The sequence below is a fragment of the Montipora capricornis genome, chromosome 2 (genome assembly GCF_036669925.1).
Source record: "Montipora capricornis isolate CH-2021 chromosome 2, ASM3666992v2, whole genome shotgun sequence".
Classification (NCBI taxonomy): domain Eukaryota; kingdom Metazoa; phylum Cnidaria; class Anthozoa; order Scleractinia; family Acroporidae; genus Montipora; species Montipora capricornis.
Genome location: NC_090884.1, coordinates 37888205 through 37913647, shown reverse-complemented (window position 1 = coordinate 37913647; position 25443 = coordinate 37888205). Strand labels below are relative to the sequence as shown.

Here is a 25443-nt window from a genome sequence, read left to right as displayed (position 1 = left end):
TTTTCCAATTGAACGCACCCTTAATTAATCTCACTCATTTAATAACAAACCACAGGGAAATCTTTGTTTACCACATTTTGCCTCACTCTAGCAAATCCTTCAGGAAATCAGATTATCACACCAAGAAAGCTTAAAATTTGAAAGGTTGCTTCATTTAAATTGGTTGTGTATTGTAAAACGCCTTCTAGAAACAAATTGGTATAATAATGAGAAAAATATCAACATTGACATCAGTGAAGATTCCCCTGGACCTGGACTACAGAGACATTGGATCCAAACCCTCGACACAATTAAACTGCGTCCCATACCAATTCAAAAACAGATATGTTGCAAAGAGCTGCAGCTGGTATCTGGAATCATTAAAAAGTCCCTAAGAGTAGTTAAAGTAGAGTATAGATTTTCGATTTACAAATTTTTCCGTCTGCGCGCATAAAAACGCGCATAAAGAGATTTCGCGCTCACTACCTGGTGCAAGAGCTACGCTGGAATTGTATGCGTATATCCCAGTTGGGTACCAAAATCCATCAGCTATCATTTGTGCGTTGCTTGGATTGGTTGTCTCAGCTTTAAATATAGCTCCTGAAATTGAACCGTCTCCTGTAGCCGTCCAGTAAAGAGTATTGCTTTGCATTGTGAGACCTACGGGATGATGAAGGTTTCCGGAGAGCAGTGTATGAATTCTCATAGTTGCCAGATCGAAGTATTGAATCAGATCATTATAAGAGTCGGAGAAGAACAAACGGTTTCCAGCCTTATCCAGGACTACGTCAACGGTTGTCGGTGAGGTTCTTGAATAATTCGCAAGGACAATCGCGTTTTTCCCATCCATATCAGCTCGGAGTATCTGTACCCTATCACCAGCAACTGAAGAATAATATATGTACCTGCGAGATAGGAAAAGCCAAATTTGTTATCTGCACTTTTTATCCAGTCATCTCATTTCATATCAAACGCACAAAGCTGATAAATTAGTGGCTTTTTCTCGCGTTACGCGAAAAGCGAATTTTCAGATGGACCAAAAGAAAACGCTTACAGACGAAAAGATCCCAGTTACTGGAAATTTATATGGGATACAAGCATCGCTGCTATTTCTTTGTAAGGAGCATGATCATGGACGTTTTGATGTGATTTAAATTGACCTAATCCTATTGCTGTAGCAGCAGCATCATCTTTGTGTGCTCAAACCTTGTATGCCTAGTTCAGTGCTTGGCGACGGGCAAACGAACAACTGAAAAATCAGCAACTAGTTTCCTATCCAGTGCTTCTTAAGTTGTCTTCTTTTTCAGTGCAAAATAATTCACTTCTGCAGACCACAAGCCTTGGCTTTGGCTTAACTAGAGAATATGTATCGACTATACGACCAAATAAATGAATAAATGAATAAATAAATCGGAAAATACTATTAAAAAAAAAAAAGAAGAAAAGCTCCGGCTAGAAGGAGACCCACGCATGTGCAATTGCAATGCACAGTGCTCTAATGCTGAGCAAGCTGGCCGTAGTTGTTCAAAAGGTCGATAACGCTATCCACCGGATAAATCAATACCCAATGGATAGCGCAATTGGTTTCGCTATTACTTCTCTTTATCTGGCCGATAGCGCTATCCATCGTTTGAACAACTGGGCCTGGTCAATTGCGAGTTTGCTGCGTATCAAGCCCGGGAGCTATGCTATGTATCAAGTTTGCTACGTATCAAGCCCGGGAGCTATGCTATGTATCAAGTTTGCTATGTATCAAGCCCGGGAGCAACATAGGAAAGTGATATAATTGAACAGCGGCATTTGTTTCTTCCATTATCAGCGACGATATTTCGCTAAGAAACTCTTTTAATATGTGCAGTTCCGATAGACGTACGATATATATAAACATTTTTCATCATAAAAGGATAAATCATTTTATCACATCCATTTAGAAATCACTGTTGATCCTTGCAATCTGATTGGCTCTTAGCAGTGCGATTTATTCCCAAATCGCACTATTTTTTTGCTTTAAATCGCACCATTTCCCCAGCCAATGAGAATGGACCACTGAAAGAAAACAACCAATCAGATCTCAAGGCTTCTTTACATACATACATACATACATACATACATACTTAATTGACCGCTCCCCATAGGGGCTTTTCAGGGCCAATGAAACACAACGAAACGACGGAACTGAACAACAACAACTGTTAAGAATCCCAACTGGCCGGAGGCAAACCAGTTGGCTATTTACAAGTGCAGCTGGGAAGTTGAACCAGGGACTACCAGGATCAAATTCAACGAGTGGTCAGAGCGGGTCTTGAACCCGGGATTCCGGATCTCAAGGCAACCGCCCTAAACACTGGGCCACACTGCCTTCTTTAAGGTAACCAATCAAATTAGAAGAGAATGAAAGACAAAGAAAGCCAATAAAATATTGGTACTGACTAAAATCCTGTATTTTAACGTTTAAAAATTATTGTGTGATTTCTAAATGGATGTAATAAAGTGGTAATTGAACTTCGTGTTGCGCAAAATTGGTCTGAACTCAAACTTGTGTTTCAAATCGAACTTGCGCTGCGTGCTCGTTCCATTTTGTAATCACACGAATGATTTCAGACCAAATTGCACTCCACTCAGTTCAATTACCATTATAAATGGAGGCTTAATAGCTTGGATGGTGGAGTGATTCACCGGTACATTACTCTACCAACCATGCATTTTTAAGGCTCCATAAGCGACAATTTTTAAATTAGTTTAAATGCGTACGAGGATTGTTCCTTCGTCCCGAAATCTATAATCTCACAGGTTTGATGAGATTTCTGATTCGTTAACTTCCTCAAGTTTCATCGCTTGTACTTCTTTGAGGTGATTTTGCAGTCTTAGACGTTCACAGGTAGCGTGCTTTCTCCAATTTCCGTAACTAGCGGGAAGTCTTGTCAACTGATAAAACTGCAATATACGTGACTGCTACATATACGGCTTTTATCTACAACTGCCATAAAGAAGAGAAGTCCTAAAAGTTTTTTTCTTACGTGACGTCATGATTGATGTACAATCTACTAAATTTATTATTTTTTTGTTTCCCCTAAGCGATGGGATTGCTGGTGTCAGTTACTGAAACATTCTACATTGCAAATTTACCCTGAAAAGGTGTCTAAAGCAATTCCTTGTGGCGATGGCACGTTAATTAGGACAGCTTCATAGGGCCGCCCAATAGTTTGAACCACGATGCGGTTTTGGGATTCGTCAGCAATGAAGATGTTCCCGCCAGCGAGATCTATGTCAATGCCCATTGCCTTCGAAGCACCTCTTCTTACGACTTGTACTCTTCCGTCAACGAAAGAAAACTGTTGAAGGTTCCCAACGTAATCCGTCCAGTAGACGGATTTTCCATTCGGATCGTAAGTTATGGCAATTGGAGAGTAGTCCGGAATGAACGGTAGAGTGATTAAACGAGCCGGCATCTGCATGGGAAGTTGAATGACATAGCATGCTTTGCGACCTACTTCACAAGCCAGTAGAAAGTGGTCTGTGTCTGGAATAAAATAATAACGATTATTTGTCAACAACGAGAAATATCTATATTTTATGTAGCTGTGACACATTATTCACTTATTCCAATGAAGAATTTGGTTTGCATAGTCATGTGTTAGTAAGGTTAATAGCGAACTGAAACAACAAGAAAGTAGTTAATCCGAACCTCAAAACTAACATTCCCAAGTTGATCAATTCGAAAACGTTATTTTGCAGTTTCTTTTTTATAAAATGTTGTAGTTCTATGTAAAGAAGTTATATGTTTTTGGAAAGCTTATTTTCGTAGCTTTAAATTGATGTATTTGTTTCCCCCTGACTGAAAGTACTTTTTGAGAAAAAAAACATTTTTTTGTGATGGCTGACTTCGCGCGGCCATATTTGGAAAGTACCGTGGAGAAAAAGAGTCCAAATTAGTTTCCGAAAAAAATCTGAAAATCTTTAATCAGTGGAAACATAAGACATCTGGAGGCCTTCATGACGTCCGAGATGGCAAATTCTTGTTCCTTAACCTCACTACTGGATATATTGGGCCTCTACTGTGAGCCCGATTATTTTTAAAGAGCATCTACCTTTTGAATTCCCAATATTTGATAGTCATGTGTCTCTACACAAAAGAGTTGTTATGGACAAATCATTGTTAATTTTGAATATCTAAACATTCCACTTAAAATGAAACAAAATTCACCCTTAAAGCTTTACACAAACGCTAACCATTAACACCTTTACCCTTCGTTAGACTTAATTTCCTAACCTGACTGAAATTTTAGCTGATTTTGCTGTAATGTGAACTATTTTAGGCCTTACGTGTTGCAGAGGCTTCGTCTCTAAGAATGGTATGAGTCGAAGGAAAACACATTGATTGTTTATATAAGAAAAAAGGCAGTGCTGGCATTTGCAAGGCAATGTTGACGTAGACAGTGACACATCAGGCAGCAACACTCACCGAATTCAGCGGTCGCATTTAAGCAAATAGCTGATGCATCTTCATAATGCTTGCAATCATGATTGTTCCATCCATCATGTGGGCAATCCTCAAGAGAGCTTTCATTTCCAATGCAGTTAACTTCATCCAACCATATATGACCATTTCCTTCGCCAAAGAAGCTGCTACGGGCGGCAAGATGAGCCTTTAAATATCCAAGTTGACGGCAAACTACTTGCGCGTCATTAAGATTCCAGGAATCATCACAAACAGTTCCCCAGTGACCATCGTGGAATATTTCTACTCTTCCTTCACCGTCTCTATAGCCATCAACAAGTCGCACGGTTTGGCCTAAAGTAAAATTTTCGTAAAGCCCTTAAGATCGGAGTCCCTCCCAGGATATCGATGGGGGCGGGGAGGAAGGAAGGTTATTGTTTCCTTGTTATCGAAGTTACTTTCAAACTTTTTCCCAGCTTTTCGATCCCTAAAATTGTTTATGTTCCCTTGTCCCCTAAGATACATTCTCATTGTTCCCCTGTTCCCAAGTTCAAATTAGCCATGTTGCCGGGAGCCCATCTGGAGCGCGCAACTTCCATACAGCGCTTGTGAAACGGCGTTTTCACAAGTAGGTTTATTTTTAGACTAGCCCTTCTCGCGAATTAGGTCAAAAAACAAAGGCAGTTCCGGTTCGGTGAACCTATGAAGTCAGCTTAATTTCTTGTAATTGGTCATCGGGCTCCTGTGGGAGTCTCATTCGCGGGAAATTGAATCAAAAAATAAATCGGTCTGTGAAAGCGCCGTTACACGAACACAGTAGAGTTGTAGGCTCCGGGTCATAGGTTCGTGATGTTGCCTAGTTTCCCAAAACCACTGGGAGGGACTCAGATCTGTTATCACGGTGAAATTAAATGACACAAATAATCTACCTGGAGCGGGTATTGGTGTATATTTGCAGACTACACCGACGTCTTCGAAGTGACCACAGTTGTGACTTCCCCATCCGCCGTGACGGCAGTTGGCAATGCTCGGCTCATCCCCCACGCAATGAACATCGTCCAGCCAAATTTGTGTTGGTGGTGGGGTCCCAGTGCTGTACCAGTTACAACAATGAGTGCTCCAGGCTCCTTCAGAATAACCCAGCATGCGACAAATGACGTTGGCTTCTTGTATTCCCCAGGAGTCATCACATATTGTCCCCCATGTTCCATTTAGGAACAATTCTACTCGCCCTTGATTCGATGTTGGGCCAGCACGCAAACGAACTGCCGGTTCTGGAATAAAGAGGCCAAAGGATGAAATATGTTAACTAACGCTTGTATTGCTTGTGATCCGTCATTAAATGCCAAAAAGCGCAGCTGTAAGAACAGAACATTCTCAAAACTCTACTGTTGTCGCATCTTTCATAGAAATCCCAGAGTGCCCTTGGTCCTTCCAAGCATTCTATTAAGATCCTACATTCAAGGATGTCGAAAGGCTGGATAGTAATCCTGTTCAGTCAAGTTTTTAATTGAAAGAGTAATGACTGCTTCCAATGACGTATGCATAAGGTAACATTTGGTAAAATTTGTCGATTGACTTGCTGATGTAAGATTACGGACACAGTTATAAATGAGCTTTCATCACTGACAGTAAAAGACTAACCGGGCCTTTTTTGAAATTGGACACTTATCGTCGGGGGCTCTAGACCTTGTCCTCCCATTTGGTCATTTTACGTCGTTGTCACTGAGAGCAAGAATGTTAAATAAATGTACGAAAATGAGAATAGCAGCTGCAGGACTTGCAAAACCATTGTTTTAGTTCATTAAACCTAATCATTAAGTCACGACGACGTAGAAGAAAAAACATAAAAAAAAAACGCTACAAAACAATGGCCTTGCACCTCTCTCGCAAACGTTTTACATTTTGATCCATTGCTCTGCCATCATCTTCAAACAAAGACGTGAAGTGGTTAGATGGGAGTTTAAGCGGAAGACGTGAGCACAAACAGGGTGATATTTTATATCTGTTCGCTTAATTATTCTCAAAGCCGTTTATGCCCATTTAATTCATGATAGCTGGTAAACGTTTTACATGCAAAGGGAGGCACAATAATGGGAACTTTATCCCAATCAAGAGCAATCATATTTTCCGGTGGTGCTCTCGTTCTTAAGCCGTTAGTAACAAAGATCCCTGTTAAGAAAGAAAATTCGCGTTCAGTAAAATAGACTCACCTGGATGAGGTCCTGGTGCCAGAGTTGGGCCTTTAGGAGGAGACAAAGCAAATCATTATCTGGTAACAGAATCTATCAGGCGAATAACTCTTAGCATGGGGGTTACGTCAAGTTCACAACTTGAACCAACTCTTGCTGGATTTTCTTCCGCGTAGAAGGGATTTTAATTAAGGTACAAAATGAGGTATACCTATGAGGTGTAATTTGCATAATATGCCTCAGCTGGGGTATCCGGTGAATCCGTTTGAGTGTCAGCCCAAGTATGGAGATAGGCCCAAACAAGGTTTTTAAAAAAAATGACTGGGCTTGGAGTCGAGGCTACGACTTTGAATTAAATCCAATGGGGCAGTTAGAGTGGTTTTCAAATGAGTGTCGTAAAACCAAAACCAAAGTTATTACTTTGGCCAATCAAAAAGGACGGAGACAATCCAGTAAACCAATCAAAACTCCAAGTAATTACATGTAGCCGGCAGAAAGCGCGGGAAAATGTGCACGCACGAGCTACGATTGGTTTGGTTTCACTTCTGATTGGTTGAAAAAGTGGTGCGAGAACTTTGAACCAATCGCTGAGGGAAGTAATGCAAAAACCAAAGTAAATCTCTAATTACTTTCGACACTCAATTGAAAACCGCTCTATGGCCTGAAATGCTCGTAATTAGATACACGTCCATTTTTGATGAGCGTCACGAAGTGCCCTGTAAAGTCAAAGCATTTGACGATACCTGATTTACTCTTCAGTAACGGTGTATGTGAAACAACGAGTTCATTTATCCATAGTGTTTCCTTTTATCCCAGGCCTTACCTTCTGTCGTTGGAACAGAGCCGTTGTCGCAAATAACTCCTGCATCCTCATAATGAAAGCAATTGTGGATATTCCATCCCCGATGTCGACAGGCAGAGATGGTCTGTTCGTCACCACGGCACTTGACGTTATCCAACCAAATATTTGACGAACTATTACCTTCGCCAAAATAGGCCCCTCTAACAGCATATCGCGCTCCGGTAAAATTTAGCATTCTGCAGACAACAGTTGCTTCCCTAAACCCCCAATGATCGTCACAAATGGTGCCCCACTGCCCTTGATAATACAACTCAACGGTTCCTTCATGTGAGAAGTTGGACCCAATCAGACGTATCATAAGATCTACAATGAAAAGTAAAATTCTTTTTACAGAAAACAAACGACCAAACCCTTTCGAAATGACGAAAAACTTCCCTGCCCCTATTAATTCCCATTTCCCGTTTCTGTTTTCAGCTAAACTAAATAATGGGCACATAAACCATTTGTACAATCGCATTCCAGAAAGCAATGCACAAACCAAAAGTCTTTCTCGCTTCAAGAAGAATGTTATGTAAAAGGGCGATCAAATTCGATTTTCGTCCTTAAGATGCACAGATATAATAGGTGAGGTTACACACACGATAGTAAATGCCATTCCTTATGGTAAATTATCCCGCTGTGCTTCACACCTGGGTTTTAGTACACTGTGTTCACCAGCAGTCACACGTTACGAAGATTACCGAGGTAAAAAGAAATCTCACGAAAATGAATGCTTCATTGGCGGAAAATTTAATCACAACATCATCAGTATCGTGACTGGCTCTTGTATCTCGGGCATCAAAACACCCTTACAACTCACCACGTTAGATGTCATGGGCGCTTCGTCTGATCTTTTTGACGTACCCATGGAGACTTACCTTGGGAAATGTCGGTCACACGCACTAAATGCAGTTTCCCGTGGTAAAAGGGTCATTTACGGTGGTAAAATTGCCCCGTGTAACCGTAACTAATATTTTCTCGGTATTTCTTGATGTATTATGAAGTATGAATCTATAGCTTTTTGGATTGTTTTCTCTTTCCGTGAAACGTTGTCGTCCAAATGTATTGACTTCGTTTGCACCAAAAAATGCAACGGAATTTACGAATCCATGTCCATCCAAGTTCACCTTCCTCAGCAAAAGCAGGCAACGAAACCCTAACTTTTCTCCAGTTAAATGACGTGCATTGATGACCAGAAACATTTTCAGACCTAACCTTTGTGCAGTTAGATATAGCTCTTTGGCATTACAAAGCGTTTGCTTTCATGTCCACATTGAGCACTCTACTAGGATGAGTCATTGCCACTAGCAATTGCGCATGCTCAATAGCTCGCTAGTTTGAGCACTCTGGCATGGCTTAGATGTACCACCTGTGTGGGACATTTGGGGTGGCTTTATAAGCTTAACCTCTATCCTAGAAATCAGCATTGCACTGATGAGGCCCAGAAGGCCGAAACAGCACTGTCTGCAGTTAGATATTGCTTTTTGGCATTGCAAAGCTTTTGCTTTTATGTCCAAATTGAGCACTCTACTAGGATGAGTCGTTGCCGCTAGCAATTACGCATGCTCACTAGCTCGCTAGTTTGAGCACTCTGGCATAGCTTAGATGTATCACATGTGTGGGACATTTGGGGTGGCTTTATAAGCTTAACCTCCATCCTAGACATCAGCACCACTGTCTGCAGTTATACAGTTATATATATACATACACGTATATTTTAAAAAGGGCCTGGGAGGGGTGGTGTAACAGGACGGAGTGACCAGTGTCATCATAAAATCAATTATGCAGATTAGCTATTAAAAAAACCTTCCTTACCTGGTACAGGCGGTGGAGGTGTGCTTGTGGGACTAACTGCAGATTAAGAAAAGAATACGAGACACATAAATGAGTTTCACCAATGCCAACTCTTTAGGTCGATGTTTATTTTTTTGCATCGACCAAGCTGACAAAGCACTTATCCTTTATTAAAATAACAAACTCAGTAAAACTTTGCTTTTGGCATCTTTTTTCGAATATCTCTATTTCGATTCAAACGCCTTGATAGCTGGACTTGATTACTCATTTGAACAAATAAATCACTGGCTTGAGTGATTCACTTGGGCAACGCATGAAGCATTAGAAGACGTAAAAAGTTGTGTGCTTAATTAAAGTCTTTAAAAGTCGTCAAGCGAGGGCGTTCTTAGCAGCGAAGGAGGGCGCAGGATATAGAAATTTTCTTGTGTTACGTCCTTACAGATGCACATTTAGAACTTGTTGTCGGCTTTTGACTTCTAAAGACGTTTTATGTTCCCTTACGGGTCAGGCTATTTTATCCCGAGTTCTTCTCCTGATTTGTTTTGGCCGCGTTCTCTTACTCTTGGGCTCTTTTTTCATTACCTTCTGTGCACGTTCTGTTATCATCTGTTAAGGATGCTCCGTTTGGACATGCGCACTTGTACCCTCCACCAGGAGCCAGAAGGCAAAGATGACTGCAACCACCGTTCATTATACTACATGTCCTGACCATTGAACCTTGAAAACAAATTTTGTGTTTCAATGCATAGGAATTTACCTGTTTCGTACTAACGGTTCAGACGAAAAAGGAATAAATCTGATAATCTGTACATGTGTTCTAACAGGAGCAGTCAAGCATAGTATGCTAAGAATTCCTTTTGAATACAAGCAACCTTAGTTTACTGGCGTAGTGCCGTAGAAAGGAAACTGCTATTTATCAAAGACTTAAGATACTGGTATGGTTATGAATATCCTAAGGAGTTGCACCCGACATCAAAAGATAGAGTTTTTGGGAGGAGCAAGCAAACTGACCATGTTCTTTCGTCGAAGTAAAGCTATGGGCGTCCCTATGAATTCGCTGATTTCGGTAGAAACACAAAGCCTATAGAGAGCATATGCGACGTTCACAAGAAAGGCCATGCAAACTATTCATATGCAAAGTTTAAAGACGAAGATATGCAAATATTCACGGATAAACATTACAACTGTACGCAAATAACCATAAATTGTAGTTTATTGATAATATATAATTACCAATTGGTTGTCTTGACTCGTGAGCGACCACTGCCCCCGTCAAAAAGCCATCAGTGAGATGGCCAAAATTAAACATTAGCAAAGGCTGTGTTGTGTTAAACCACTGAATACTTTGGCTGTTCCAGTCCGCCCAATAAAGATTGTCACCATATAAGGCAAGATCGGCAGGAAAGATGTTCTCGCCGATGAATTGTATAGTGTCAACTCTAGTTCCATCTAAGTCTGTGGTATCGATGAAGTTATCATATGCATCCATCCAATAAACGCGCTCAGTTTCATAGTCAATGACCACACTCATGGGAAAATAGGCATGATACCAATAAGCACCAAGATTATGTAAAACTCTTCGATTCTCCCCAGTTAGATCAGCTCGCTCTAGTTTGGGGTCAATATAGCCCCAGTCTGTCCAGAACATGTATCTTGAAAAAGCAATAACAATAATAATTTCAAAAAAGGCAACAACAACAACAAGGCTCACTGTCAAAAGCTCACAATGAGATGATAAGAAAATCGATAAATGCATGTTCTGAATAAAGGAATGAATGAATGGATAAGTGTTTTAATAAATGTATTCTTAGTTTTCACATAACGTCACGGCCACCATGTTGGTGTTCCTAAACAAAGAAACGGCGGCACGTTGGTGTCCCGACCCAATTCTCGGGGAAATGCACTCTATTATTATGAAAACGTTTTCTTTTATTTTCGTTGAAAAACATGGCTGTTGATCATTGAGTGAAACCCAAGAATATAGCGATAGTTTTGAACCTTGGCACTTAACTAAAACCCGTTTGTAGTGCTAAGATAAGTGTTACTTTCACAACCTACAAAAGAACACAAAGTAGAAATTCAAAGGAAGCTTACCCTGACGTTGGGTCCACGGCGATCCCACGAGGGTTGTACACTTCATTGGTAAATAGTGTCTTCCTATAGCTTCCATCCATGTTCGCTACTTCAATTCTCTCAAAGATGTAATCACTCCAGTATATCTTTCTGGTTTTCCATTCCACTGCCAATCCGTCTACTTGACCCAGATAGTCTCTTATAATAACCTATGATTGAAGGGAAGATGTTAGAGCGAGTTTCAATTAAGTGTCGTAAAACCAAAGTTATTACTGTGGCCAATCAAAAAGGACGGAGACAATCCAGTAAACAAATCAAAACTCGAAGTAATTATACGTAGCCGACACAAAGCGCGGGAAAATGTGCACGCGCGAGCCACAACTGGTTTTGGTTTCACTTCTGATTGGTTGAAAACGTGGCGCCAGAACTTTGAATCAACCACTGAGTGAAGTAATGCAGAACCAAAGCAATTCCCTAATTACTTTTTGTTAACCGCTCTAAACTAAATTAATCACGATGGTGATAGACAATGGTGACGATGAAGTTTATGATGATGATAATGATGATGGTGATGATGATAAGCTACATTCATTGTAGATAAACAAATATAATTTTGTCGAGGACTCTTGTTTACTTTACCTCTGTATGGCCAGTAACAAGACTCATTCTACTTATAGTCCATTCTTCGTGATCACTCCAGAATATCATTTGCTCCTCGTAATGAATGTCAATTGCCCCAGCATCGCTAAGTCCCGTTTTCACCGTGTTAACATTGATGTAGGTGTGATTGTAGGTCTGCATGTTGACGCATTTGATGCTATGCTGATCAGAGAAGTACATACTTGGTTTGTCCATGCACCCAATAGTGTCTAAGCCAAAGAAACACTAGCGTCAGTATGATGTTTGACAACCAGGCCCGGCTTGCGCGAGGCATGGTTAGCGCTAACCAGCATTAAATACCATGGAAACCTATGGGTTTTTTTGCATGTCAACAAGCTTTTTAAATTTCTTTTATCAGTTTTATTACACCTTAATACAAACTTGAAAAACGCACAGAAAAAACGTAATAATAAAAATAAACACTTAGACACTAAACTTCCTACACAATGTAATGGAAACATTAAACAAAAGCAAAAACCTACACTAAAACAGTACCTTTAGTACGGTACCAACGAATAGCGCTAACCAGGCTTCGATCAACCGGCCCCAAAAACCAAAATTGGAATTTACATATTTATGATAACGTGAATTTGACGATTTGCAGGTACTAAGATTCTTTAGTCACTCTCCTCCCTTTAGTTATTGTCGTCCATATTACAGATACTTAACAATGTTCTCGGTACTCAAGGGATAGTTTCTTTGCGGTCTCTTACACAAGTAATAGGTCAAAATAAAGACAAATATAAAAAGTAAGCATGTAAAAAAAAAAAAAAAAAAAAAAAAAACAAGCAGAGAGAAAATAATAATACTTACTTGAAACGTGGGTACTTTCCTGACAGATTTGACTGGGATCGTCGGGGCATGCGCACCTATAGCCTCCTGGTTTTAATAAACAAAGATGACTGCAAGCGTCCAAACAAGGATGTGGCACTGCAAATGCAAAATAAGGTATAAGTGGCACGTTAGTGTTCATGATGACTTCTTCTACTTACGATTAGAAAAACGAAAGCGAAGCTGTTCTAATACTGATGAATTCTCGTTTTTTTTTTCTTAATAACTCACTTCACCCTGTTAAAAGTTCAGTTATGTACAGAAATGTTGTGTGTATTTCTGGAGATATCTCTAAAAGTTGATGGTGGTCACGAGTAGAGAAAGACCAAAAGGAAAACAACACAATGAAAAAAATAACCCGCCAATCAGCAAGCTACTCACTTTACGTAAGAATGAATTTTCGACAGGAGAATCGTTTCATTTTGCAATTGCAATTTATGACTTTCAAATATTCTGTCCAGATAAATAGATATAAGAAGCGATTTAGAGTACAATTTGATGCTTAGACTTAACTCCAAAAAGTTCTTAACATCCATAAGAAACTAGAAAACTACTAAAAAACGACGACGTTTCAAGGTTGCATATTAACGTCATTATAAAGTCAAGAGTCTAATAAGAGAGTTTAAATACTTAGATTCTATGAATGTGTTAACAGTTCTATCGCACTCGTGAACGTAAGCCCTGGGAAAAAAGTTGCCGTGCAAGGCGGTGAAACCAGCCATTGTGAATAACCAACGCGTTGTTTTATCATTTTCCAATGTGGTTTGTGCGACTGGTAGAATCTTTTCGCAACCTCCACTTATTTCATTCAAACGCGACAAAAACGAAGGCAACTTTTTAGTTAGAAGCGCGCTCAAAACTAACGAGCAAGCCGGCACTTTCAAATGCGCGCGCTCACGATGCAAAACTTGTCTTTTCATTGTTAACACTAGCAAGATATCGGGACCTAAGCGATCTGTAAAGATCACCGATCGTTTCACATGTACCTCCGCAAATGTCATTTATTGCATAACCTGCACGTTATGCAATAAATTATACATTGGTGAGACAGGTAGACGACTAGGTGACCGATTCCGCGAACACCTTCGCGATGTTGAGAAGAATGACAAGGATGCATCCAAGCCAGTCGCTCGCCATTTTAATCTGCCTAACCATTCCAAAAAACACATGGCTATCTGCGGCCTTTCCCTACATCGAGGTACGACGGAAAGCCGCAAGAATCTGGAACAAAAATTCATCTTTCAAATCGGCACCCTTAATCCTCACGGTATTAACGAACGCTTTTCATTTAACTAATATATTCCTATTTTTCACGTTGCCATGTTACCACCAATAGCGTAGCTCCTACTCTACTATAAAAACTACACGTAACCCATAATCCCTCGATTCGCTCTGACGAAGGGCTAACGCTCGAAACGTCAGCTTATAGAATCTCTCTACGGTGGCCAATTTACATTATCAACTCCGTTGATAAAACCAAATGAAATTATAAGTCTACCTTGAACACACAGTCGGACTCATGCATGATCAAATACGTGCCTGGCTGTTTGAGCGCATGACTTTTTCCCCAGAGCTTACGTTCTCGCTTACCTTTGGACTGTTAACATACCGGTATTCGTAGAATCTTAGTATTCAAACTCTCTTATTCGTTTATTTTTTCACTTGATAATGACGTTATACAACCTCCAAACGTCCTCGTATATTAGTGGTCGTTAAGAACATTTTAGCGTTAAATTAGCATCAAATTGAACTAAATGGTTAAATAAACCAACTAGATATGAAAAAATTAAATGGCTTGCCGTTCACTACATAATTTCCAAAACTCGAAGATTTAAAGAATTTTGATAAATACACAATGTTCACAAGTGCACGCAATAGTCCGTATCTAAGATATGTCTGTCAGAATCTACCAATCAAAATTAGAAAAGTGCTACTCAAGGCACCATCATAATAGTGTTCTCTAGAGGGAAACAGAAGTGGCTGCCTAACACCAGTTAAACGTTTGGAATTAACTTTGGTTAAACACGTTTCATGGATACCTTGCCAACTTTAGTATTGACCTCAAAAATCGATGTTTCATACACGTGACATCTTTCGCAGCGCTGATGATTTTTGAAACATGTATACAAATATGCATGCGTTTCATTTTAAATGGCTCCTAACCCAATAAAGATAGACATGTGAAAGGTTGTTTCGCTCTTTAGAACTTGTTTCATACACGTGACATCTTTCGCAGCACTGATGATCTTTGCATTGCTTTCAAAAAGCACGATCATGGCTTGAAACATGTATACAAATATGCATGCGTTTCATTTTAAATTGCTCCCAACCCAATAAAGATAGACATGAGAAAGGTTGTTTCGCTCTTTAGAACTTGGCCTGAAAGCAACGCGGCCAGTTCCCTACAAAACAGGCAAAAGAGTGTTGCGGAGAATAGTAATACTTACTTTGTGGCTTAGGATCGCCTTTTTTGATTACCATTCCTCGGGGGCTGTACATTCCATTAGCTATGATTTCCAAATTGCCATCAAATTCCGTCTTATTGATCCGATACACATTTTCAAATATGTATTCATTCCAATAAACAAATTGATCGTCAACCTCAACATCACGAGGAACCCAGAAGAGGTAAAAATCGGTAAGCAAAGTTTGAGGAATACCAAGTCCAGGTAAATTGACGTCAACATACATCAAACGATATAACCAGAAAGTGACAAAATATATGCGATTTGTTTCAGTGTCTACAGCCAGACCCTGAGCATCGTACTCATATCCCGATTCCGTTCTTAGGTAAACAACCTTCCTTCTAAATTCTCCGTCCATGTGGGTGCTTTCAATAAATCCATGATCCGACCAGTATAGCAACCTGAAACCAAAGGATACAACTTTGAAACAACACGGCGAAGAAAGAAGAAAATCAACTCCTGATGATTTTACCACTGCCAAAGCCGTTTTAGACCAGAATTGACCCGACGGAGAAATGAATTCTTTAGTGGAAGAGTTGTTGATCCCGGAGTTTTTTAATAAAACGATTATTCTACTCAGGCTTGATGGATATTAAATGATTATAACCAACTCGGCGCAACGTGCCACGTTGGTTACCTATCAATTCATATCCAGCGCGCCCTCGTGGAAAAATAATGGTTTTTTGAGGACAGGGGGAACCCAGAGTACCCAGAGAAAAACCTGTCGGAGCAGAGCAGAAAACCAAAAAATTCAACCCACACCCGGGGATCATTGCCGGAAGGCGAGTGTGGTCTCACTACAGCGTCAACGTGCCCTGCTCCCCAATGTGTATAGGGGGTTTGATTCTTCGACTCAGTAATACATGTGAGCTCAGTTTTTTGGTTCTCTACTGTGTCGGTTTTTTTCTTCTTCTCCATAATATACCAACTGATTTGCTGCACTTAATTTGTTCTAATTTGATTTCCTTGTTACTGTGTATACAATATTTAAAACACGTGTTATAAATGGCGTGAGAGCTTACTAAAGTGATTATTCTTAAATCATCAGGGGAAAAATTCATTGTCTGTTTTCTTACCCTCGTTTTGTATCCAAGGCGATGTCGGAAGGATATTGGCCCAAGTTTTGAACCAACACCCTTGAATATTTTCCATTAAGGTTCGAAACTTCGATTGTCAGAGTGCCTGCATTTATCCAATACACATTTCCCGCCACGACATCTAGGGCCAGGCCAGAAGGTGAAGAAACCCCAGAACGAATGACTGTTTGGTTCACTCCATAAACAGAACTACGCTGAACTTCACCGCGAGCACTATCTGTCCAGTATATGTATTGACTGTACGGATCAAAGTCTATTCCGTTTGGATATGTTAAGTTCTCTAACAGCAAGTCTTTGATCAAGATGTCTTTGGCGGTTAACGGAGAATAGCTGATTTGTTGGTAATAAGAGTCGGCAACGAATACGACATCGTCAAAAATACCTAGAAGAAAAATGATTAATGATATGAAGGCTTTTGTGGGCAAATCTACCGATATATTGATCTCATTTTCAGGAATGTGAGAGGAAAGATGTCATTGGGAGTAATAACGCAACAAGAGCAAAGGGTCAAATCGTTCTTCTGACAAGCATCGTACTAACAACGCGTTCAAAGTGGCTTCGAAGATTAAATTAGGTACGCAAAAAACCTACACGTTGTTCCATCTGGTCCCATCTTCATTCCGATTCGGCATATGCAGCTTCTGCCATTTGGCTTCAAGACACATATTTGAAAGCTCAAACATCCTCCATTGTTGTAACATGCCGATTGTTCTGCAAAACAAATGATTAACAAAGGAGTAAATACGTCAAGATGATTCCTAAACTAATAAATTCCCAGTTAAAGAAAACTTCTATAGAATAAAAATGTGTATTTCTGCTGAAAACGTCATATGTTTGCTGCCTTTTACGTATGCAGAGCCACTTCCATGTTACATGACATGTAAAGGAAAAGGCAGAGTCGCTTTCGTCTTTCTTGGGTATCAATAGTAACTCCAGTCAAAGGGAATTTGTTTGCAGGATACGAACAATTTTAATACTTGGTGCGGTCGACTCCGGATATATTGGTCCGGGTTCGGGTCCTGGCCGGGGACATTGTGTTGTGTTCTGGGGCAAGACACTTTACTCTTACGGTGCCTCTCTCCACCCAGGTGTATAAATGGCTACCGGCGGATCTAATGCTGAGGGTAACCTTGCAATGGACTGGCATCCCATCCAGGGGGGAGTAGAAATACTCCTAGTCACTTCGTATAACAGAAACCGGCGATAAACGCCGGCTTGATTGGCCTTTTGGGCTCGTAGCATACTTTACCTTACTTCTTTTAATTTAGGGCCAGCCACGGAAATGCTTTGCGATCGCAAAAGTGAATGAATCAACATTTTTTTGTCATTTCGTGCCTTTTTAACCAAGAGCTGATTTAGTAAGGACACCAACAGTATTTCCAATAAAACAAATTAAACGATTCGACAAAATTAGAGAGGTTTAATTGAGTGGAAGTCGACTGAAAGCGTGCAAAGAGTTACCTGATGGTGCTTCAGACGCACTGGAGTTAAACGCGTATATACCAGATGGATTCCAAAACCCATCAACCATCATTTCCGGCATACTCCCACCAGTCGCCTTGGCCATAAATATAGTTCCTGAGAACTGCCCGTCTCCATCAGCGGTCCAGAAAAGAGTGTGGTTGTACACTGTTAGGAATCTAGGATGATGAGTACCAGAGAAGAATGTGTGAACCTGGAGAGTATCCAGTTCAATGTACCTTATCAGATTATTGTACTGATCACTAAAGAACAGTCGCCTCCCAGGCTTATATAAAGCCACGTCAACCAAAGTAGGTGCAGTTTTTGGGAAATTCGCGAGAACCGTTTGGTTTTTACCATCCATATCTGCTTTATATATTTTCACATCGACACCAACCGATGAAAAGTACATGACCCTGCAAAGATCAAAAATAAATACATGAATACTCATAGATATTAAGCAAGTATATTTTAAACCACAAAGCCCGTTTTTGCAAAATTCATAGACCGGTATCTGCTACATTTACTCCAACCATAAAATGAATTGGAAAAAACAAGGGGCCTCCGTCGTGTAATTTCTCAGGTTAGTTAGGTACTTATTTCATATCAAGATAACTGAGTAAAACAACCAAACAACTGAACCGTGTTTAATTTAAGTAACGTTGTAGAATACGGCCCCCGATCAAAATTGCAGAACAATGGCCAACCTCCTATCGGAGAGATATGATAATGATGTTTATTCTAACCGGACAAGTACGCACGCATTTCAAACAAGTCTTAAATAATATCGCGCATTGAAAGCAGGTTAATGTCTCAATTTATTTTGTTCGCTTTCAAAGTTCACAAAATTAATGCTCTATGGAATTGATCAAGTAAAAATTTAAAAAGAAAAACTTAGTTTTGAAATACAGGGGATGATTCTAGATTTACTTGTTCAGAGATCCCACGACGCTAAAAGCTTACCCTGACAAGCTATCCAAAGCAATTCCTTGCGGAGAATCGACGTTGATTAAGTCTGCTAGATCAGAACCTTTAATGGCAATAACTCGAATTTTGTTTCCGCCTTCTTCAGCAACGTAGATGTTTCGTGCAACGATGTCAATATCAAGACCCATCGGCTGTCTCATCGGCCTTGGTAGCACATATTGAGAAAGGCTATCGTTTAGGTGGGACTTTCGAATGTTTCCATTTGTATCGGTCCAGTACATTAGTTTTTCAAATGGATCATACGATACCCCGACTGGAGAATAAAATAACTCAAGTGGTAGCATCGGTGGAGTTGCATGCTGCTGCAAAGGCAATGACATCACGTAGCACACACTGCGACCATCCTCACAAGTAAGCAAGAAATCGATGGAAATGGCTGCAAGAGATCATTCTCATTAGTAAGTGGAGTTGATATGATGATAAATGTGGGCTAGGTCACCATATATTAGAATAAAGTTAAAAATCATAATTTCAAAGAGGTTTAAACTTACAGAGATTTTCAGCAGTCATATTTGAGCAAATGACAGATGCATCTTCATGGTGGATACAGTTGTGGTCATTCCATCCATTATGAGGACAATTTACAATGGAGCTTTCATTGCCAACACAATGCACGTTATCCAGCCATATATGTCCATTTCCAACGCCAAACAAGCTGAACATCGGAGCACGATGAGCTCTTCCCTGACCAAGTTGACGACAAACGACCTGTGCGTCATTAAGATCCCAGTAATCATCGCAGACAGTTCCCCAGTATCCATCGTGAAATATCTCTAGTCTTCCCTCTCCGGGTCTATAGCCATCAGCTAGCCTCACAATTTGATCTAAAACAGAATTTAAGATGCAAGTATACTGTTTTGCGTCATCGTGGTTTCACGCAAGGAGGAAGAAAGAAAAATGACCGTAAATCGTCGGAGTATTCTAGTCCTGAAGCAGGCCGAATACCTTCATGCACAACAGGCACCTATTGTATCTTCCATTAGAAATTTCTATTGCTAAGATTCGCGAGTATTTGATGGTTGATAACACAAAGATCCTTGTTCACGCGTTTGTGATCCGTCGGTTGGACAATTGTAATTCGCTACTCGTAGGCTCCCCGAAGTACTACTTATTTCAAAAATTGCAACGCATTCAGAATTGTGCTGCGCGCCTTGTAGCTCAATTACCTAACGTTCCGCGTACCAGTCCTATTCTCCAGAAATTACATTGGTTGCCTGTCGAGCAGAGGGTTATATTTAAGGTTTTGCTACTCACTTATAAAGCATTAAATAATTTAGCCCCTGTGTATATCAGTAACTTACTTGTGCAGTATGAACCATCAAGGAATCTAAGGTCAACCGACAAATATCTTCTACGAATACCTCAGACTCATCTGAAAACTTATGGAGACAGGGCCTTTTCGGTTGCGGCTCCTAGGCTATGGAATGCCTTACCCATTGACATTAAGCTTAGTCCGTCGGTTTCTGTATTTAAGAACAGACTAAAGACGTATCTTTTCAGAGCTACTTATTATTTTTTTGTGTATTATCTTTTTATGCATTTTAAGTTTTTTCTTTTGTATAGTTTTTAATTTGTGATTGTTAAGCGAGATAGAGCTTTCTGTATATATCGCTATATAAATAAAGTCATTAAATTCTCAACCTGGGATAATGCATTTCGCGTGCTCTGATTGGTTCACTCAATCTCGGTTATCAGCTCATAGACCTTGGTTTGACCTTATATTATTGATCTAAGTGTTGCCAAGCTTAAAGTTTTTTCGCCGGAAAAAGAAATTTCTCTCTGAATAAAGCCAAAACTGAAAAAAAAAGACTTTTTTTGTAGAAACTTTGGATCAATTCCGACGTTTAGAAGTACGCGAAAAGGCAAGAAATGTGTTTGTGATGTGCCTACGTCTGACTGACCACAAGGTATTACACAACATCGCATCATCATCAAGGCTTTTCGATTCCACTCGGATTTTTTCTCTTTTTTCGCTCGTATTTCGTACTTCAAAATTTTTGGAGTTTAAGGAATTTAATAAAACAATTATTCCATTCGCGCTTGTTGGATATGAGACATGAGACTGGTTATAGCCAACTCGGCGCTACGCGCCTCGTTGGCTATTTACCATCTCATATCCCACGCGCGCTCATGGAATGATTGTTAATTATTATTATTATTATTATTATTATTATTATTATTATTATTGTAAAGAGTATTTAACTGAATATTTATTGGGTTGAGGAAATTTTGAATGCAAAAACTAGCAAACTATCAGGTGCAAAGGCCAAAATGTACAGGAAATCAAACAGGTCTGTTACACCAAATTTGTTCAGTGCAAATATGGTGCAAAGATATACCTACTCAGGCGCAAACCTTAAACAAAGCTGTCCACACTTACAGCCCTATTTACATTGGGGTGCAAATATTGTAGAAAATGTGTTCTTGCCAGCTTTCCTAAGGTTTGCACTTGAGTAGGGATATCTGCACTGTGCAAATTTGGTGTAAATCCATTTTTTCATCCAGTGAATTATATAAGCCTCTGCCAATAGTATAGTAAGCATTTCAAGAGAAATGACTTTGATTTTCGAGTTGCGATCACTAATCGACATGGCGGCCTAATAACAATTTCCACATAAGTGAAAAAAAATTTAAAAGTTTGGATACCGAATCAAAAAAACTTTGTACGAAGCTTTTGATTCATAAACGACCTGAACATACGGCTTGCAAGAATTAACCGAGGGAAGGTGCCCCCCCCCCCCCCACACCCTAGGTGACTAGCGCGTTTAAGGTTGGCGGTAAGAGTTTGAAACGACCGCCATCCCATTTTAGGGAGGTGTGCACAGTTTGAAGATATCCCTCTCTCGAACCATCTTGGATCGGTGGTCAAGATTTCAGTGTCCTCTAAAAAGATACGCATTATTTTTTGGGGCGTGTGCGCATGCATATGCGCATGCATATGCATACCTGGAGCTGCTGGTGGAGTAAACTTGCAGACCACTCCAACATCTTCCCCGTGAAAGCAATTGTGACTTCCCCATCCACCATGACGACATTCGGCGATACTTTCTTCATTCCCTGTGCAGTGAACATCATCCAACCATATTTGGTTGGGTGTTGACCAGTCATCATACCACGAGCAACAATGAGTGCTCCATGCTCCTTCGGAATAACCCAGCATGCGACAAATAACATCTGCCTCTTCTATTCCCCAGTAATCATCGCATATCGTTCCCCAGGTGCCATTCAAGTACAATTCAACTCGTCCTTGGTTCGATGTTGGGCCATCACGCAAACGAACTCTAAGCTCTGAAGCAGTTTAAGTGACAAAAGTGAGATTAAAATAAACATCCCCTAAGTAATCTTAGAAAGGTGACGCTATGTCGTTCATATAATATTATGATTTAGTATATACTAAAACAGTGGATAGCGTTGAACGCGCGCGCTGATTGGCTACTCAAACTCAGAATATCCTTTGTTATTAAATTCTCAACCTCGGATAATGCAATTCTCGTGCTGTGATTGGTTCACTCAATCTCGGTTATCAGCTCATATACCTTAGTTTGACCTTATATGGTAAATGATTGCGCTTAGCCTTGCTAAACTAAAAATGTTAACGCCAGAAAGCGAAATTTCTTTCGGTATAAAGCAAAAGAAAAACGTTTTTGTGGAACGTTTGGATCACTTTCGAAGCTTAGAGATACGCGAAAAGGTAAGAAATGTTTTTGTGATGAGCCTGCGTCTGTCTGACCACGAGGTATTACACAACATCGCATCTTTATCAACTTTTTTCGATTTCGCCAGGATTGTCTCGCTTTTTTCGCTCGTATTTCGTACTTCTAAACTTTTGGAGTTTAAGGAATTTAATAAAACAATTTTTCCATTCGCGCTTGTTGGATATGAGAGTGGTTATAGCCAACTCGGCTCTACGCGCCTCGTTGGCTATTTACGATCTCATATCCAACGCGCGCTCATGGAATAATTGTTAACTATTCGCGCCCGCAAATTTTGTAATCTTTGCAGGAACAAATGAGTTAAAATCATATGTTTGTGCTATATTATCTCCCTGTTTTAGTACATATTAAAACAACTATTCACTCCAGTGTCGGTGGCTGGCATTGGCTATTTACCTCGCGGCTCGGTAAATATCCACTTCTAGCCACCGACACTGAGGTGAATAGTTGCCAATTACTCGTTGCATAGGTTTTTGTCACTATCTCAGTAGTTTTTTCTATGAAATATGAACATGTTGAAACCACTGAAACACATCTAAACTGGCGAGAAAGCTCCATGGCTAGGTCTTTGTATCAATCGACTTGTTTTCTTTATATTTCTCTCAAACAGTCTCATTCCAAGAAACAACGTTGTCCGTTATTGAGATGATTTCTGCTGTTTTGTCGACCCAAATGTTGACTGGGCGATATTGGTTAGTAACATGATCGGTGAATATGTTACAGGTCCCCCAAACGTTTGCAGTAACTATTCTCGTACTCGTTTTGGTGCTGCCATTGGTACTTAGACCTTTGCACAGAGCACCCAAAGGATCTGGCGCGTAACTGGATTGTGGCTCTCTAAGTAATCACTGTAGGCCGAGAAATCACAGCCACAGTCTCATTACCAACTCATCGTCTTTTCTTTGGTCCCACATTGCCTGCATTTAGGAGAATCACAAGTGTGTGATGGACTTTAGCTTTAATCTTTCATGTGCACAGTGTTTGATCTTGCATGGAGGGTTATTATTATTATCTTTATTATTATTATTATTATTATTATTATTATTATTATTATTATTATTATTATTATTATTATTATTATAAGGGAACGGGGGTTTGAACTTGCCTGGATGAGGTCCTGGGGCTAATGTTGGACCTATAAACAAAAAACCAAGATAGATCAGGATTTAGAAGAATTGTTTTCTGTTTTGTTTATTCAGCGCTCGTCCTTAGTTTAGTTTATGTAATTTGGGGTGGTCTTAGAGACAGTCAGTGATTTTCAAATTGGTATGGCTTGTTTTAGCTTGTTTGATTGAATCATCATGAGAACACTGATCATCCTTTTCTACGAATCTAGACTCTACTAAAGTTAACTATAACATCTGCGCATATCATGTTTGAAGAGGATACCCTCATATCGTTTTTTCCTGTCTGCTTTTTGAGTGGAGTTTTGTTTTCTGTCCATGGTACGACTAATTTTTCTAAATAAATAAAAACCAAATAAAAACGAAATAAAAACGGAGAGGATAAAGGAAATGGGACTACATATACATCCAGGGATAATATTAAGATTATTTCGTTATTTCGTTGATGCTGCCTATCATCACAATTTTACCCTAAGAAAAACACATGCGATTGTAGTGGAGATCAACTTGCTGTTACACTGACCATGACCAGCGTTTTACCTTCCGTGGGTGGTATCGAACCGTTGTAGCAAATAACTCCAGCGTCCTCATAATGACTGCAATCATGCATATCCCACCCACGGTATCTGCAAGCCGCAATGCTTTCTTCATCACCACGACATTTGACATTGTCCAACCAAATGGGGAACGAAGCATTTCCTTCTCCAAAATATGCTAGTCTGACAGCGTATTGCGCTCCGGTGAAATTCAGCATCCTGCATACAACTGTAGCTTCCCTGAATCCCCAGTGATCGTCACAGACCGTTCCCCACTGCCCTTGGTGATATATTTCAACGCGGCCTTCATTAGACGAGTTGGAACCTCTAAGACGCACCATGATATCTGGAAGAACGGAATTTTTAATTATGCATTACCTCAATACCGTTAAGTCACGCATAAGTATTCTGGGTTTTCCGAGTTTCATTTACATGACCTCATCATTCCCTGTAACCTTTATACAAATCTGAGGAGATTCTTATACACCTCTGACTGTCTTTTAATAAAATTTTCCCAGAAAAAAAATTTGTTACTGACAACATTGATAAGCTCTTTTAATTAGATCTTAATCTCTTTCATACGTTTCATACATCTAATATGAGATGGTGGATCACTGCAGTGAAATGAGTCACATAATTCATATGCGAATTGACTCTGCAAATCTACTACTGCTTCACAATGTTATTCTTCAATTTATGACCGGCTCACCTGGTACTGGAGGAGGCGGAGTCGGTTGGGTCACTGCAGATAAAAATAACACAGAGGAAAGAAAACTGAAATAAAGCAGTGGCAACAGGATGACTCAGAGCAACCAAAAAAAGATGATCATTCAATCATACTACAATAGCTTTCTAAGACAACAAGTACACACTTTAATTCAGTACATTTGAGCCCTAATAAATAAGACCCCTAATAACAAATGCAGCCCTCATATCAAATAGTCTCGGCCGCGGAGAAAACGCGTCCCCTTTTACGAGCCAATTTGACGGTTATAACGGCGAGCAACACAACATATATAGAAAATGATCACAAGTTGTAATCGTTGCACCCTCTTTGGCTCAATGGTGATGGATTTTCTGGTGATGTCAAATTGCCATTTGATTTGATAATTAATTCTTGCCGGGCAATACACCTACGTGACACAAATGCTGGAAGTGTATGCATACAATTTGCAATTAAAGACGTCTTCCCATAGAGACTAGGAAAACGCATGTAAGCTTCCCTTAGAGACTGGCTGAAAAGTAATCTTTC

General features: G+C 39.9%; 1 protein-coding gene across 1 annotated transcript in view; it reads right to left on the bottom strand.

Moving 5' to 3' along the window:
* The window catches only part of LOC138020639 (low-density lipoprotein receptor-related protein 1-like), a 108823-nt gene that overhangs the window by 12841 nt on the left and 70539 nt on the right, over positions 1–25443 (bottom strand). The window contains exons 51-72 of the mRNA XM_068867581.1: positions 24901–24933; positions 24196–24537; positions 23637–23666; positions 21765–22106; positions 19310–19642; positions 18795–19194; positions 17832–18247; positions 16962–17081; positions 16350–16752; positions 15256–15674; positions 12791–12907; positions 11957–12186; positions 11339–11526; positions 10478–10896; positions 9827–9961; positions 9266–9301; positions 7433–7774; positions 6631–6660; positions 5347–5691; positions 4442–4771; positions 3106–3499; positions 466–884 (exon numbers count right to left, since the gene is read on the bottom strand). Of these exons, the coding sequence (XP_068723682.1) occupies positions 466–884; positions 3106–3499; positions 4442–4771; positions 5347–5691; positions 6631–6660; positions 7433–7774; positions 9266–9301; positions 9827–9961; positions 10478–10896; positions 11339–11526; positions 11957–12186; positions 12791–12907; positions 15256–15674; positions 16350–16752; positions 16962–17081; positions 17832–18247; positions 18795–19194; positions 19310–19642; positions 21765–22106; positions 23637–23666; positions 24196–24537; positions 24901–24933 (5823 nt within the window). The remainder of the gene's footprint in view (positions 1–465; positions 885–3105; positions 3500–4441; positions 4772–5346; positions 5692–6630; positions 6661–7432; positions 7775–9265; positions 9302–9826; positions 9962–10477; positions 10897–11338; positions 11527–11956; positions 12187–12790; positions 12908–15255; positions 15675–16349; positions 16753–16961; positions 17082–17831; positions 18248–18794; positions 19195–19309; positions 19643–21764; positions 22107–23636; positions 23667–24195; positions 24538–24900; positions 24934–25443) is intronic.